Consider the following 18,051-nt stretch of genomic DNA (forward strand, 5'->3'; position numbering starts at 1 on the left):
TACAAAGTGGAAATGACGTTCGCTTTGACTTGTGGGACAATGAGGCAGGAAATGAGGGGGTAAGTCCCCCCCATTCCATTTTAAACCCCCCCCCCCCCCACCCTCCCCACCACACAGTTTCCGTCAGGCGGGCAGAGTTAAAACAGACCCCACGGTGCCTGAAACGGAAAGTATTGCATTCTCCAACACCAGCATCCCTCACCTTAACAAGCACATAAATTCACAACGGACAAACAAAAAATAAAAGAAATTGTTTGACAGACTCAATTCATCACGTTCGGCTTGGCAAGTACACGCAGTGACCAAAATGCATCATCGACATAAAAATGTGTAGCTTTATTATCATATAGTGAAAAAGGGTGATTCAAGAGAGCAGAGTTAATAAAACAGTTCGTGCTGGCAAGAAGACAGAAGTCCAAATCTCACCTACAGTTGAAGCCAGTAGTCTATGTCCAAGAAGTCTGAATTACCGGACAGTACAAAGTAACACTGGAATTTACACTTACAGCATTTTCACACAGGTCATTTTTAAGATGAACAATAGTTCTGAGACCTATATACATATTGCAAATCTTTACTGCTTGGCAGCTGTGCATAGTTAAGAGTATGTATATATATATATATCTATATAAAAAAAAAGTAAATCAGTAAAATTAATAAATATTTGGCATTTCAACTTTCTCGACCTTTAGCTTAGAACCTCAATGTATTCCATTACTGTTACAAGCCCAGAAATGTTTAAATCTCTTGCTATAAAAAACATTTAATTAATTGATAGGCTCTCTCTCTTGTCATCTAGCATATTGAAAACACCATGTTACTTTGAATTCCTAAAATTGGCACTGTTGTGATCTCTTGCTCACGGGTATACGCACACAGCTTCTGTCACTGCCATCTAGTTGTTGCACAAAGGGATCATTCGCTTTATAGATGGCTCTAACTGACAAAAATGGACTGGGATTAGGTTTTAATGAGTTTGGAATCTTAAAAAAAAATTCTAAAATCTGTTCCCGTATCTTCAGCTTGCTACAGAAAGTAGAAAGAAAGATGGGTTACTAAGTAAAAAAAAACAATTGCACAATTAAGAGTGATCAGGGCGACTGACCCGTCTGGTTTTGGACCTGTCCGATTTTGGACCTGTCCAGTATCTGCCCAGGAATTTTGATAACTGGAGACTGGTTTTAAATTTCCAGCACTTTATTTTAAAGAAAACAATGTTTGTATACTAGGGTTGTCAACTCTGGGTCGGACGTATTCCTGGGAGGTTTCATCACATGACCTCCCGCCTCCAACCGCCCCGCCCGATCAAACAGCCTTTTTTTAATCCTTATCCAATATTTTTACAACTAATTCCTGGAAACTCCAGGACAATCTGGGAGGGTTGGCAACCCTAATGTACGCTGACCTGTTTCACTGTGATACACGCACGAGCAGGCCTTTTCAAGTTTTCATATTTGGGTCCACTCTGTGAAGGCACGCCCTGTTTTTTTCCCCTAAGTACAGAGTTTTGGACCGGGCAAGCCGTGGTCTGGGGACTGAAGAAGCAGAACAACTCCTGGTGATGGCACATCATTTGAAAACTTAATAAAAAAGATCCCCTCCCCTCTCGGTCCTCATCGGCTTTCCAAGGACAAAAGAGTTGGGCAGATTGCCTTGTTCCAAGCCTGCTACCTCTACCCCTCTGTACCCTGGCTGCCTGTATGTAGACTCCAGGCTCCCTGTGTGCAACTCAATTAAGGTTCTTCCATCAATCCATTAGGAAAGGAAAGAATAATAAACCCGCCCAGATCCTAATAGCATTGGAACCGTAGATATGAACCTCTTGTCCTATCACTCACTGTGTGGTGAAGTACACCAGTCCCTTTGAACTACTTGAATCCAGACTTTAGACACCTCTCATTCTTTCACAGTCCATGCGGTATCGTGGGACAGGCTACAGCAGCTAATAAAATCTGACGTGGACTATTACTTGGATTAAAGAAAGTTTCTTTAATTGCTTTAGAAGGCCATTTTTTTTCTTTTGAGAGGGTAAAGGGATGCCTAAAAATTTGAACTTCATTTCAACATCAATTATAGACATTATCATTATCGAAAATGATTTTGTTGAACATTCTGCCTATGTTACTACATAGTTGACTCCCTGTCAGTGAGGTCCTGAGTTAAGACTCCTGGAGTCTCAAACTAAGTTTCCTCAATTGAGTAGGTTTTGTCAGTAATTTAATCAGGCCTGTGTGTTAGACCAGATAATCCAAACAGATTTTTCCAGGGAGGGGTTGGGGAAGAGAGGTGCAGAAAAATGCAGCAAAAAAAAAAAATCCCAACTTCAAATTCATACCTCATGTTTAACGACAATGGAGCAGAACCTGTATGAGGGTTACAGTGATACCCAAAGCCCTGGCAGCCTGAAGCAGCAGGCCTGCCGAAAAAGGAGCGATTGGCAGGGAAAGGGAATACAAAAAAAAAAGAAAAAAATATTGCACATGTTCACTGAAAGGAATTTGAAATAAATAGCTTCTTCAATATTCAGTACTTCATTCCCGGTAGTGCTCTGTTCTGCAGTATTCAGCCATATTGCATGTTAATATAATACGTTAAGAAATTAATTTTATTAAATGGTCACTGGATGCAGCAACGGGTGAATGGTCCCAATGTCCGATGAACAATATAGTCTAATCAATATTTACATCATGTCCAAACCAAAATTAATCTTTGGTTTATTCATTTGGCTGCAAATGGTCTAACCTGTAATAAATTAATAGTTGTTCCTACACTAAGACTGTAAAAGTGTGAATTTCACCCCACCCGTTTCACGCTAAACCCCCAATAAAAAAATAAATTGGACCAAAACGGTGCTCCACTGGCAGAAATAAAATGGAATGTTGGCCACTCCCACACTTAATGTTAGGGACTGGGAGGAGATACAGCCCACCCCCCGATCCAAATCACGTCAAAGCAGAGGCTGTGGCATCTCCTTGTAGAGCAGAGAAAGTTGTATGAGGAATGTCGTACTAGAACAGTACCTCGTCACTTCCAGCAGCCAGCCAAAGGAGACACGGGTCCTGACGAAAGGTCTTTGATCTGAAACGTTAACCCTACCTTCCCTCTCTCCGCAGGTCCTGACCTGCTGAGTGCTTCCAGCATTTTCCGTTTTTATCTCAGAATTTCCAGCATCAACAAGATTCTGCTTTTTTGAGTCATGGCAAAAGTCCGGGAGTCATGGATCCTACCTGGCCCCTTAGTACAAAGGGGCCAAGCCCAGGCAGACTGAAGACAGACGGGGATAACTTACAGTGAGGGGAAAAATAAAAAAGGACATGAAAACGAGGTCCGGTTATCTTGGGAGACTTCCTCACACCAAAAGAGAGGCTTAATTCTGCTTCGTGTACCAAAAAGATTGTACCTAGTTTCCCCCACTGTATCCTTGTATCAGTACTGTGTGGAAAACTCTTCAAAGACGTTTCAACTTGTTGCCTCAAATCTTCAGATTCCAACTCAAAAATCCAAGAAAGACTTGAGGTAAACGAGTCAGAACATTACCATTTTCAAACATTTCAACAAATCACTGAACATATTTGAAAATGGGATGCAGCCAAAAGATCAATAAAGGTGGGTGGAGGTGGAGGAGAAGAGAAAAAAGACTCCGAGCTGCTCCCCTAACTCACGTGAGTTTTCTAGTTGGAATATTCCAAACAAATTGGAGTTTTGAAATCCCACACAAACACATGCAACACGCTAGATGGCTTTAACAGTGACAGAGATAAATATTTCCTAAAAACTGGAATCAAGAGAGTGTCAAAGTCAACCCTTCCTCAACCCTACAGTACTTGTACTTAATCCAACAGATTAGATTTGAAGCGCAAATATCCAATTGCAACCACTTTCGAAGAGACCGCGATGTATCTAATTAGTACACTGCTGACCATCAGAGGGCCCTGAGCTCTGGGAAGTTGTGCTGGAGTTAGTGCATTCTTATTACTTTGGTCTCCAGGTACAGCAGGGCGCCCTCAGTGTTGCCAGGGTTTCTTGTCAACTCCTCTGCGCTCCGGAATGTGCTTGTAGCGGCATTTGTCTCCAAAATGGCAGCCGGTGGTACGCCAAAAGTAGCATTCGTCACCATCTACCGGGCCTCTACGTTTCGTCCTGGGATTTCAAAACAATGAAAAGCATTTTTTTTTTAAATTATATAAGAGGCCGACAGTCTCTTACCTCTTGTCTAATTCTAAAGTCCAAGTCACCCACCCAAAAAGGAAGTTAAAGCTTATTTTTTAAAAAATACCTCACGCTCTTCTCGAGCAGATTTGTCTTCTTGCTGGGGTACAATTCCAAGAGCACCAGGCACCCTCTGGTGCCCTGCCCAAGTGGCCTACTCTTCATCTGTGAGTCGAGACCACGACTGTCATCGGGCTATTCAAGATAGGGGCATCATCACAGACAAATCTGATTCCCTGTCCTTGACCATCGTTCACATGTTCCAACAGAAGCTGCTGGGCAGCCAACAGGAGGTCAAACCCTGACTGGGTCTCCTCTCTCTCTAGCCCAAGAGCGCTGAGGTGAATTGCGGTACCTTTATCCCAGAGACCAGCTAACTCAGCGCAAGCCGGGGATTGAACCTGCGACCTTCTGTGCAACTCAGATACGTAAGCAGCTGAGCCATCAGGGAGCCCAAATCAGTCACGATTTAATGGGACAATGAAAATATTAATTGGATAGCTCTTTCAAAGAGCCGGCACAGGCACGATGGGCCAAATGGCGCCCTTCCATGCTGTATCATTCTATGATTCTACGATTGAGAGGTAGCATAATAGTTTAGCAATGCTAATGCTTCACGTGATCAGATCCTTCCATTTGCCCGCTGCAGGAAGTGCCCATTTTTTTGCCTGTATTCACAGAGGCAAAGAGCAAAGACTAGATGCTTCAACCCTACTGTAACATCAGGTAACAAATCAAACCAAGGCACTCTCGGGCATCTCCAAGGATAGAATAACAGCGTCCCTGGTCACGACCTGAGACGAGTTGGCCTGCATTTCTTCTCTGCCAAGTGACCAAACTTTCTTTCGGAAGAGCCTGTCGGATGCCTAGAAGTATATTTTTATAGGAAGAATATATACCCTTTCCTGATTTGGATTTGCGGAAACTGCACTCCTTTATAATTTCAAGTTAACGATGCTGGGACAATGTCAATGGGATAATGACACTAATCTAAGGGATACATCCAAAATGTCAAAGACCATGGGGCCGATTTTCGGATGGCGTAGCGGCAGGTGGGCTCCTAAAATGGCGGAATCCCAGAGCGGGTTCGGAGCCCGGCCCCAACCCGCTCACTTCCGGGTTCCCCAGTGACGCGTTTGGGTGCGCGTGCAGCTCCTGCATGCGGGACACCCACCGGCAATTAAAGCAGGCAGGATGATAAATAACAATGTAAATTAGGTAGTTGAAGTACTTGACAGACCTCATTGACTGGAGATTTTGGCAGGCGTGCAATCTTGAAGGATCCTCAGCGTGTTTCCCGTGCTGTGGGAAACACTCCCTGTTGGAGCAGACGTGTTTCTATCAGCAGCCAGTGGGAGATGCAAAGGTTTATTTGACAGTTGGGGGGAATACCTCATTTATTGCAGCAGGGCACCCTGTCACTTCAGACAAAGTTTTGGCTGCAACACCTCTGTCTTTCCACTCAAAATTATTAATTTATACCCTAAACTCTGCTGTGCAAACACATTTACCTACTTTGCGGACCCCCTCAAACTCACACTGTCAGGATGGGGGGGCACCACAGCTGCATTCATCACTTCATCCGAGGATGAGCAACATCATCAGCCTCGCCAGGCACGCAGTCCACCTCCGCCACGTGGAGCTCCACAACACAGTGCTGCGCCACAGGCACCTGCACAAAATAGTTGTGCAACTACACATACACCCACTGTCGGGTGACCCAATGGGTGGCATCAAGTGTGGGTGTTCATGGTGAACCTCATGAAAGGGACTTATTACACAAGCCAGTCAAGAATGGCCAAGACGTGGCAGTAGTGGTGACAATAATAATATTTAATGTGCCATTAACAAAAATCAAATATAAATGAAAAACATGACAAACCATCAAATACCCTTGTGCATCCCCTTTGTGCTCACAAAACCTATGCCTTACGCTTACGACTACTCCTACGTGGTGCTTCCCCTGTGGCTGCAGCAGAGGTAGTGGCAGGTTGCTCTTGGTCATGCCCTGACCGATTAGATGCTTTGGGCCGACCGCCCTCTGGGTTTCGGTGCCCTTGAGGGCCCTTCCAAAGACTGCTCCACTTGCACCTGTGCAGGGGCAGACTCGACCACCTCGAGAGGAGGCAGCATTGCAGGTACTGGTTGAGAGGGGGCAACGAGTGAGACGTGGGAGCGCTTTGAGTGGCGTCCCCACTTCCATGTCCCCTTTCGCCATCATCCCTCTCCTGGTCCAGGCCCACATCACTCCTACCACCCTGCTGGACGACAGTTTGGAGGACATGTGTGAAGCCTTGTAAGGCGAGTGCCAGTGTATCTGCCTGCCTGTTTAAGGCGGCAGAAAGTTGCTCACCCTGAGTCCGAAGGGCCGTTGTCAGGGCCTCAATGGACTCATTGGTGAGCCGTGCTTGATGCTCGATGGAGGCTAGCCTTCCCCCCATCGCAGACATTCCCGCACTTACCCGCAACACTATCTCAGAGATGCCCTCATATCCCTGTGACGGTATCTCAGAGATTCCCTCCTGTACCTGTGCCATCATTCCACTCATGCAGGAGTTGGACTCCTCCATCCTCTGCGCGATTGTGCTGTTCCAGCACCTCGCAAATGCGCTGCTGCTCCTCGATCATTCTCCTTTTAAAGGATGGCCCCCAGGGTTCAGCATCTGTGTCCAGCTGAGCAGAGACTGGAGAAGAATGCTCCCACCGACGCTGACTCTCCACAGCTGCCCCTGCCACCAGTGTCTGCTCGTGCTCACGTGTATGGTGACTCACCATGTACGACCCCAACCAAGTGAGGACGGGGGTGCATGAGGTGTGTGTATCTGCGCGGGTGGATGGCTCGTTCAGATGTGACGGTGCCCCCTCAGAGGCCGGCAGGTCCTCTGAGGAATCGCCCTCCACTGTCAAGGCAGTCGCTGAAGGCCCTGTAAGAGAACAGAAGGCAATATTAAGCATGATGACAGATGTTGAAGTGCTGAAGATGGCAAGGCATGTTAACACGGGACGCAACCAACAGAGTACCCTTCGTCGTCCAGTACTTCCCCGGAGCGGAGAAACTGCGCCATGTTCTCCGCAGCCTTCAACATGTCATCGATGACGACGAACACCTCGCTATGGCCATCCCCACACCTCCACTACTCGCCTTTAAACAGCCACCCAACCTCAAACAGACCATCATTCGCAGCAAATTACCCAGCTTTCAGGAGAACAGCGTCCACGACACCACACAACCCTGCCACTGCAACCTCTGAAAGACATGCCAGATCATCGATACAGATACCACCATCACACGAGAGGACACCACCCACCAGGTACATGGTTCATACTCCTGTGACTCGGCCAACGTTGTCTACCTCATACGTTGCAGGAAAGGATGCCCCGGAGCATGGTACATTGGCGAGACCATGCAGACACTGCGACAACGGATGAATGGACACCGCGCAACAATCGCCAGACAGGAGGGTTCCCTCCCAGTCGGGGAACACTTCAGCAATCAAGGACATTCAGCCACCGATCTTCGGGTAAGCGTTCTCCAAGGCGGCCTTCGAGACACACGACAACGCAAAATCGTCGAGCAGAAATGGATAGCCAAGTTCCGCACCCATGAGGACGGCCTCAACCGGGATCTTGGGTTCATGTCACGCTACACGTAACCCCACCAGCGAAAAAAAGTTATCGGTTTTTAATTCAACGGGTCATTCTCTCTCTTTCTCTTCCTTTCGGATGTTTCTCTCTCTCTCTCTGTCTTTTGTTCTGGCGGTTTGTATATTCGGTGGTCCTGTATGTAACGTCTCTCTGTCTGAACACTTTGATTGCCTTGACAACGGGCAGTTGGAAAGATTATCTGTAATCACCAGGCATTGTTCTCTGACTATAAATGCAGTAACCTTCAAGGAATCCCACACTTCACCTGACGAAGGAGAAAGCCTCTGAAAGCTTGTGATTTTCAAATAAAACTGTTGGACTATAACCTGGTGTTGTAAGATTACTTACATTTGTCAACCCCAGTCCATCACCAGCATCTCCACATCATCATTTGTTATTGTGAGTGCTGAATGTTAAAGTTCTGTCACCAGCCGTTTGTCGGGTGGCAGTCTCGACGGACAGGCACTCAAGGGTGCGGCTCAATTCAAGAGCCTCCTGCTCCGCGTCCGTGAGGACGACCTGATGTTGCGGCCCCCCCCCACCCAGGTCTTCGCCCTCTCCCGTGCATTCTGGGCTCTCTTCTCCTATAAGGGGAGAAAGTAGAGAGGCGTGAGTGAGGGATGGTGACGTGGCCAACCGCTGAATGCATTGGTTTGGGTGCGGCCGACCGTGAAAGAGATGCATCAGAGGGTGAGTATGAGACAGAACCATGACATTGTATGAGGATTGGGCTGAGTGGTAGTGGTGGGATGAGTACTGGGGAGGTCGGTAAGTACAGGTAAGATGAGGATGAGCTTTGAGTGGGTGTGAGGAGTGATGTGATAGATTGGTGTTGGCAGTGCAGAAGGAGTTGTGGGGGTGGGGGCGGTGATGTGGAAGACGGAGTGTAGGAGAATGAGTAAGTGTACTGACTTTGACTGACCTGGTTAGGTCATTGAAGCGCTTCCTGCACTGGATCCAGGTGCGGGAGATGTTGCTGCTGCTGGTGACCTCCTCTGCCACCTCGAGCCAGGCCTCCTTGGTGGCAGAGACAGGCCACTTCCTCCCGTCCGCTGGGTAGAAAATCTCCCTCCTCCTCCTCACCCCATCCAGTAGGACCTGGAGTGAGGCATCGTTAAATCTGGGAGCAGCCTTTCCCCTGGTCTGCTCCATGCTGTAACGTTTGGTTGGTTGCTGCAGGAGCAGCATCGGAGGACTGCCCCTTTAAATAGGGCTCCTCCAGCTGACAGCCTGTGATGCGGGTGCGCAGTCCGCCCGCTGCGCAGGTTGACGACGGGAAACCCGGAAGCCACGGTAAGTGCCTTCAATTTACCCGCGATCGCGTGGGGAACGGACCGATTTCAGTGGGCGGGTTACCCACGCGCCCAGTCGTCGCCCCCCCCCCCCGTCTCCCTGGTAATATCGGGGCCCACGTGACTATCAAGCATCTGTATATCTGCCCCGCCCCACGTGAACTCACCCACAAGCTGCTGCCACGATTTTGGGCTGTACTGAAACAGGCACTGGGATTGGTGGTTTCTGCACCGGGGGACTGCTTTTATTCAGGTGTCTGTCAGGATATCTAATTAGCAGCTTTGTGTTTTCTATTTCTTTACCCTGTGAATGAAAGGGAGAGATAAATATTGGCTAATTGCAACAAAAAGACACCAGATACTGCCTGATGTGATCATAAGCCATAAAGGTCAGGAAGATCCCAGCTTCAATCCTTGAGTGAGCCGATCTCATCAGGAGTGGCAGTAGGGATTACACAGGATTTGACAGCACAGAAACAGACCTTTCGGCCCACCAGGTCTATGCTCCACGAGTCTCCTCCCTTCCTACTTCATCTCACCATAACAGCATATCCTTCTATTCCTTTCTCCCTCATGTACTTATCTAGCTTCCCCTTAAATGCATCTACACTATTCACCTCAACTACTCCTTGAGGTAGCAAGTTCCACATTCTAACCACTCTCTGGGTAAAAAGGTTTCTCCTGAATTCCTTATTGGATTTATTAGTGACTATCTTATATTTACGGCCCCTAGTTTTGGATTCCCCCACAAGCGGAGACACCTTCTCTATGTCTACCCTATCGAACCCCTTCATAATTTAAAGACCTCTATCAGGTCACCTCTCAGCCTTCTCTTTTCTAGAGAAAAAAGCCCCAGCCTGCTCAATCTTTCCTGCTAGGTAGAACCTCTCAGTTCTGGTATCATACTAGTAAATCTTTTTTGCACCTTCCCCAATGCCTCTATATCCTTTTTATAACATGGAAACTAGAACTGTGCACAGTACTCCAAGTGTGGTCTAACTAAGGTTGGCCATAGCACACTTAGGCTGGGGGCAGGAGGGGAAAGGTCAGTCAGCGTTCCTGCTGCGCGTCACTATCCAGTGATCTGTGAAAGTGCATGAGGGCATCTGGTGAGGTCGGATAGGGTCTGGCTGCATTGCCCCCACAGTCAAATGGCCTGCTGACACTCACTGACTAGGCTCACACCTGAAGAATGATCACTCGGGTGAAGTAAGCAGAGGGCATCCAGCAGCCATGGACCGCTATCCAAGTGCAAGGTCAGTGCCTATAGGGGAGAGGAGGAGAAAAAAAAAACCGAAGAGGGTAAAATAAAGGGGCATTGATAAACAAGAGAGGGTTCAGAGAACAACATGGATGATTCTGGATCTTGGGGCTCTAAGTTCTAGGAATATAGGAACAGGAGTAGGCCATTCAGCCCCTCGAGCCTGTTCCGCCATTCATTTAGATCATGGTTGATCTGTATCTTAACTCTCTTTACCTACCTTGGTTCCATAACCCTTAATATCCTTACCTAACAAAAATCTATCTATCTCAGTTTTGAATTTTTCAATTGACCCCCAGCCTCAACAGCTTTTTGGGGGAGAGAGTTCCAGATTTCCACTCCCCTTTGTGTGAAGAAGTGCTTCCCGATATCACCCCTGAATGGCCCAGCTCTAATTTTAAGGATGTGCCCTCTTGTTCTGGACTCCCCCACCAGAGGAAATAGTTTCTCTCTATCTACCCTATCTTATTATTTTTTTTGTACCAGTTCATTAGCTTTTAATGATTTCTGTACATGGACCGCTAAATCTCTCTGCTCCTCCGCAGTTTCTAGCTTCTTACCATTTACAATATACTCTGATCTATCGTTCTTAAGTCCAAAGTGGATGTCCTCACACTTCCCCACATTGAACTCCATCTGCCAGAGTTTTGCCCACTCACTGAATCTATCAATGTCCCTTTGCAACTTTCTGCTCCCGTCTACACTACCTACTATGCCACCTAACTTAATGTCGTCAGCAAACTTGGATATGCGGCTCTCTATTCTTTCATCCAAGTCATTGCTAAAAGTTCTGATGAGAGACTCGCAGAAAGGTAGAGTTGGCCTCATGCCTGCAGATCATGTCACCCGGAGGCAGCATGCAGATCAGGAAGAGGAAGGGACCAAAAACACAGCCTTGAGGTACTCCTGAAGGTCACAGTGTCAGAGTGGAAGGAGAAGCCATTGCAGGCGATTTATGACACAGAGAAATATTGTGAATGTTTAACATTTAAGGCTGCATACAGTGACACAAGTCCCGAACAGAATGCAGACGATTGGTTAATTCCCCGGTCAATCGCGCCTGGAGTGACTGCGATTGATATTACACACATAATTTGTATTATGTAACTATCCTCCACTCACTACATTCTACTGGAGAAATAATCCTGCTTTAATCAGGAGACTCTGCTGTAGTTTCGGTCATGAGTTCTGTTCGTTAGTTCGTGGAGGCTCTGTTTAAATAGACTCCGTTTGCCGCAAGTTCCACCCTGCCTCCAACTCATTGGCTGACATAGTGGTGTCAATATTCACTCCGAAAATTTATTGCTAGGACAAGTGATTTACCACCTGAATTTGCAATTTTACATTAAAAAATCCTGAGCTGTTTATAAATGCTGTTTCTGAGGAGATCTTAGTGATAACAAATCATCTGCCTCAACAAGGTATTTGCCTGATTTACTGGTAATGCCTCTGCCCACTATCCCCCCCTCCCTCTTTAAGTTATTGATAAATTGGGGGACTGTGATTTAGAAACAGGGTGAATGATAGCGGAATACTGAAGCAGCGACACCTTTCAGAACTCACCTGCAACGCCTCCAATGCTTTAGCAGCGGCCACATGGCACTTAAAGTTGACAAATGCACAGAAGCGTTCGTGTAGCACCCGAATACTGTCGATCTCCCCATAACTAGAAGGAAACGGTTAGAAATAATTAACATATGCATTGGTCGCATGCCATCATTTGTTTTTTTAGTACATGTCCTCACCAAACAGGAATGATGGTAATAACATTGACAGAACACAGTCACGTCATTCACAGGAGAGTACTTTAGTACATCATGCTACAACTTGCATTTCTATATGGCGTTCCTCATGTACAATGGTGGAGGGGGGGAAGGAATGATGTTGCCAAGCAAGAGGTTGAAGAGATCATGAAAGACTAGAATTTATATAGTGCCAAATCATGTCTCTATCACCACCAAGCTCTTCTCATAAAGCTAATTATTTGAAAGTGCAATAAAGAAAGAAAGACTTGCATTTATATAGCGCCTTTCACAACCTCAGGACGTCCCAAAGTGCTTTACAACCAATGAAGTACTTTTGAAGTGTAGTCACTGTTGTAATGTAGGAAACACGGCAGCCAATTTGTGCAAAGCAAAGTCCCGCAAACAGTGATAATGACCGGATAATTTTTTTTTAGTGCGATGTTGGTTGAGGGTTCAATTTTGGCCAGGGCACTGGGGAGAACTCCCCCGCTCTTCTTCGAATAGTGCCATGGAATCTTTTATGTCCACCTGAGAGGGCAGATGGGGCCTCGGTTTAACGTCTCATCCGAAAGACGGCACCTCCAACAGTGCAGCACTCCCTCAGTACTGCACTGGGGTGTCAGCCTGGATCATGTGCTCAAGTCTCTGGAGTGGGACTTGAACCCACAACCTTCTGACTCAGAGGCAAGAGTGCGACCCACTGAGCCACAGCAATCACTGTTGTTACGAAGGCAATTTGAAACAGAGGGAAGACCAATAGCACAGTCGAGAGATGTGTTGTTAAATACAGCCTTTGAAGAAACAAAGAGAGAGATAGTGAAGCAAAATGATTTGGAGACAGGGTATCACTGAATAAGTGACTGAAGGAATTACATAGAATCATACAGCATATAAGGAGGCCATTCAGCCCATCATTCCTGTGCCGGCTCTTTGAAAGAGCTATCCAATTAGTCACACTCCTCTACTCTTTCCCCATAGCCCTGCAAATTTCTCCTTTTCAAGTATTTATCCAATTCCCTTTTGAAAGTTATTACTGAATCTGCTTCCACCACCTTTTCAGGCAGTGCATTCCAACTCATAAACACTCGCTGGATAAAAAAAATTCTCCTCATCTTCCCTCTGGTTCTTTTGCTAATTATCTTAAATCTGTGTCCTCTGGTTACTGACCCTCCTGCCAGTGGAAACAGTTTCTCCTTATTTACTCTATCAAAACCCTTCGTAATTTTGAACACCTCCATTAACTCTCCTCTTAACCTTCTCTGCTCTAAGAACAATCCCAGCTTCTCTAGTCTCCCCACATTTCTGAAGCCCCTCAACCCTATATAGAAATTACAACACGGAAGCAAGTTGTTCAGCCCAACCAGTCCGCGTTGGTGTTTATCCTCCACACGAGCATAACGCCATGTTCCCACTTTGTTCCTGTATCTCTTTATTCCCCTTTTCTTCAACCACCTATCTAAACTATTCTTAAATGTTGACATGGCCTCTGCTTCAATCACTCTCGCCGGTCGTACATTCCAACACCTCGCAGTTTCTCCTGCTCTCTGTCCCAAGTCTCTTACGTTTAGTCTTATATCTATGTCCCCTTGTTCTAGATTCCTTAACCACTGGAAGCAGCCCATTTCTATCTACTCTCCCCTATCCCTTCATAACTTTAAACACCTCTAGCAAATCACTCTGTAATTTTTTTTAAAAACAAAAATAGCTCCAATTTCACGTCTTTCTTTGTATTTGTATTTTCTCCTACCAGGCAGTGTCCTAGTGAATCTGTGCTGTACCCTCCCCATTGCTTCAACATCCTTCCTATTGTGTGGAGCCCAAAAGTTCTGCGCGCTGCTCCATCTGTGGTCCTACTAAGGTTTTCGACAGATTCGCCATTACATCTGGATTTTTATATTCTATACCTCTTGATATAAAACCCTGTATTCCATTAATTTTTAAAGCATTATCCACTTGATGCGCTTTTAATGTACAACAGCTTCTGATGTTAAGTCTGGGAACAACAGTAATCCAGAGTCAAAGGAACGGAGGCTGCAGTCTGGAAACAATCGGAGGCAGCCCGACACAAATCAGGCATTTCTGAACCAGTGAATCCACACCAATGTGCACGTCTGAAAACAATAGTGCATTCTGCATCTTTGTACCAGCATCCTAACAGAACGTAGAGACTAGTGTATAAAGCATATGAGCAGCAGATACCTGGGACTAATTACACACAGGGGTTCAGATGGTACTAAACTGTGAACGCCCAACTGGAACCATTTAGGATCAAGCGATCTCCAAGGTGAGATCACTTCCTTGAAATCACCGAACTTTTGCCTGACTTTTTGTGTTAACATTGCTGCACGATGCCACTCACACTAAAGTATAATAACTGGAGTCATTACTGCAAGCTCAAGAAAGAATCATCACTGGGGAATGCTATGGGAAATACTACAACCACCATATATCACAATGCAATATAATTGTTTTTTTTATTTATATGGGAACACAAGTCCCTCGAGCCTGCTCTGCCATTCTATTAGCTCATAGCCGATCTGTACCTCAACTCCATTTACCCACCTTTGCTCCATCTCACTTGACATTCTTAACACTATCGGCAGAAGTTTGAACTACCCCTTTAATGTCCACATACACTCACCTTCCAGGAGTGGAGCACTGGCTAAGAATCAGAAACCTGGCTAATTGTTCCCATCCCTAGGTCGGCCCCAATTGTAGCACCCCCTACTGCTGTCATGGTCGAAATCAGCTCATTATCACAGGTCGGGGATCAGACCCGGGAGACTTGCCCGGCCTGTATGGCTCAGTTCCACACTGGTGCGATGACCCAGAGAGGCCGGGCTGTGGGAAGCTGGAGTTCGGTCTCCTCCCGCCCCGAGGGAAAGGGGAAAGGGAGGCTGAGTATACAAGGCAAAGCACAGAACTTTCTCTAGCGGAAAAGAGGCAGAAGACTAAATGTTGTTACAGTTGCTGACTTGCATCATTGTTATTATTTATTATGAACTACACCCATTTTTATATATATATATATGAATGAGATCCTGTTATCTGATGCTTACAGAGATCTTCACACAAGGTGGTCCATTTACCACTGAGACAACAAGGGAGGCTTATTTACCCTTTTTAAAATGATCGGGGCACTTTAAATTTAGTCAATCAGCAGTTAAGATTCCATGCGGAGGCAGCAAGTTCTTCTGGAGTCTGATCATGTTGGTGTCAAGAGTACGTTTCTGCTTTAAGTTGAATTGCTGAAAGATGAAAATGAGTTGCAGCAAAAAATAAAACTGGCTATTTGTCTGCAGCCGATCGAATCCTAATCCAAGCAGAACACTTCTTGGCAAACTCTGTGCAGTTTCAGGACGTGGCTGTATAATGTAATAGTCACCGTGTCCTTCAGGAAGGGGAGGGCAGAATATAAGAAAAACAATTTAAGTTTGCCAATGTGGCAGGTCAGTGACTTTTAAACTTATTAGGGAGATCTCTGAAAATTCCTTCTTCCTCTTTGAGAGAGAGAGAGAGAGAGAAATTTGCTTTCTCATATCGCAGTATGATGTGGAATAATTGCTGTGTTACGGAGTGCATGCTACTTCCACATATCTGCATTGAGCGTCTTTCACAGTTTAGCACCGAGGGTGTCCCATGGCTGGGAGCTTAGGTCAAGCACAGAGGACAGGGCAAGGAGATGCATTTGGGGCTTGGGTTTGGCCAATGAGTGATCTCAAACAACAACAACAACCATCTGAATTTTTGGAACGCCTTTAACGTAAAACGTCTCATAGGAACATGAGTAGGCCGTTCAGACCCTTGAGCCAGTTCCACCATTCAATTAGATTATGGTTGATTTGTATCTTAATTCCATCTACCGGCCTTGGTTCCGCAACCCTTAATATCCTTGCCTAACAAAAATCTGCCAATTTCAGTTTTGAAATTTTCAATTGCCTCAACAGCTTTTTGGGGGAGTTCTAGATTTCCCCTACCCTTTGTGTGAAGAAGTGCTTCCTGACATCACCCCTGAACGGCCTAGCTCTAATTTTAAGGTTATGCCGCCTTGTTCTGGACTGTGGGAGTTTGAGAGGAGGGGAAAACGGAGTTAGGCTGATGGGAATTGCCTGTGCATCAGTTGGCCTGGGTTCCCTTCAATTGTGGGAGCTTGAGTGGGTTTGTAGAGAGAGGGTAGGTGCAGAGTGCCTGCAGGAGGGGACCGAGACTTACAAGGTGCTTTCCCAACTCTGAACATGTTTTAATTGCTAATATCCTGAAAATTCCAAAAAACATTTTCTAACGGTGACACAACAAATGGTTGCTTAGATTTGCAGGATGTTTATCAAACCTGGTTACTGAACCTCTCCCATTATTGTTTGGGGTATATGGTAGTTGTTAGATTTTCAAGATCTGATAACAAATCTTTTCAATATACAGCACCTTTAACTTAGTAAAACATCCCAAGGCGCTTCACTGGAGCGATTATCAGACAAAATTTGAAACCGAGCCACATAAGGAGATATTAGGACAGGTGACCAAAAACTTAGTCAAAGAGGTAGATTTTGAGGAGCATCTTAAAGGAGGAGAGAGGTAGGGAGTCAGGGAGGGATTTCCAGAGCTTAGGTCCTAGGCAGCTGAAGGCACGGCCGTCAACGGTGGGGCGATGAAAATCAGGGTGCGCAAAAGGCCAGAATTGGAGGGTTGTAGGGCTGGAGGAGGTTACAGAGATAGGGAGGGGCGATGCCATGGAGGGATTCGAACACAAGGATGAGAACGCAACTTGAATATCAACACAGAAACTAAGCAGTCTGGTCAGCAGTTATTCACCACTGTAAACCAGCTGACACCGATGCAATCAACCGTGAAAACACTTTGAATTGATGACAATCTTTCACTGATTGTAAAGTGGAATCTAGCTGCTTTTATAGTGGGTTACGTGCTGTGTTAGTACAGCTGTTTCCCACAATTCGACTCTCATGCAGCCAGTGGCAAACCCAAAAGAGAAGCTGCTGGATTTGATAAGGCTGGTGACTGGAACGTCATTTATTTTGTTAATCTGTTGGGAATAGGCAGCACTAGCACAGGTCCTGAGCAATATAAAAGCAGCTTTAGTTCCCGAGACATGTTACACATCTATCTCCTGCCCTTTGACTAAACACCTCATGACGTAATGTACAGTTTAAATCATTAGTTCAAAGCCTCTTGAACAATGCATCTCGACAGAGCAAGTCTGACTATCATACTCCTTAAAAAATTTAATTATACAACATTAGTATTTATTTTGCCTTTCCCTATTTCAGGCAGCATATTTTTGTGCTGGTGTCATTATCAAGAAAACTGACATAAGGGAGTTCCTGAACCACAGAAAGTTTTTGCTCTATATGTGCAACAAACTTGTGAATCCCTTTATAAATAACAACTTCACGACGTTGTTGCAGATAGCACACACAGGAAGTCTTCTTCTATTGGCGTGTGACTGTTAAGATTGCGCTTGCAAGTGTGAGCACACCAGAGCGAGTAGTTGTGAACGAGAATGTGGAAGTGCAAATAGGACTGGTGTTGAACACTAGTAGAAAGTGATTAAACAGGGGATTTTTTTAAAAAAGAAATCTTTACATTACAGCTGTATTTAATCCAATTCCTTTACATTGCTTCAAGCCATTCTCTGAGTGGGATTTTTTTTTTTATTATTCATTCATGGGATGTGGGCATCGCTGGCGAGGCCGGCATTTATTGCCCATCCCTAATTGCCCTTGAGAAGGTGGTGGTGAGCCGCCTCCTTGAACTGCTGCAGCCCGTGTGGTGATGGTTCTCCCACAGTGCTGTTAGGAAGGGAGTTCCAGGATTTTGACCCAGCAACGATGAAGGAACGGCCGATATATTTCCAAGTCGGGATGGTGTGTGACTTGGAGGGGAA

At 45.8% G+C, this 18,051-nt stretch overlaps 1 protein-coding gene across 2 annotated transcripts in view; it reads right to left on the minus strand.

Annotated features, from left to right (window-relative positions):
- Positions 1 to 317: 317 nt before the first annotated feature.
- Positions 318 to 18,051, minus strand: part of zgc:123010 (uncharacterized protein LOC641500 homolog) — a 120,002-nt gene continuing 102,268 nt past the window's right edge. For both annotated transcript variants that reach the window (XM_068002048.1, XM_068002049.1), the window contains exons 14-16: positions 11,971 to 12,073; positions 9,314 to 9,450; positions 318 to 4,140 (exon numbers count right to left, since the gene is read on the minus strand). In XM_068002048.1, coding sequence (XP_067858149.1) covers positions 4,005 to 4,140; positions 9,314 to 9,450; positions 11,971 to 12,073 — 376 coding nt within the window. In that variant the 3' untranslated portion in view covers positions 318 to 4,004. The remainder of the gene's footprint in view (positions 4,141 to 9,313; positions 9,451 to 11,970; positions 12,074 to 18,051) is intronic.

Source organism: Heptranchias perlo, chromosome 21, assembly GCF_035084215.1.
Source record: "Heptranchias perlo isolate sHepPer1 chromosome 21, sHepPer1.hap1, whole genome shotgun sequence".
NCBI classification, from domain to species: Eukaryota; Metazoa; Chordata; class Chondrichthyes; order Hexanchiformes; family Hexanchidae; genus Heptranchias; species Heptranchias perlo.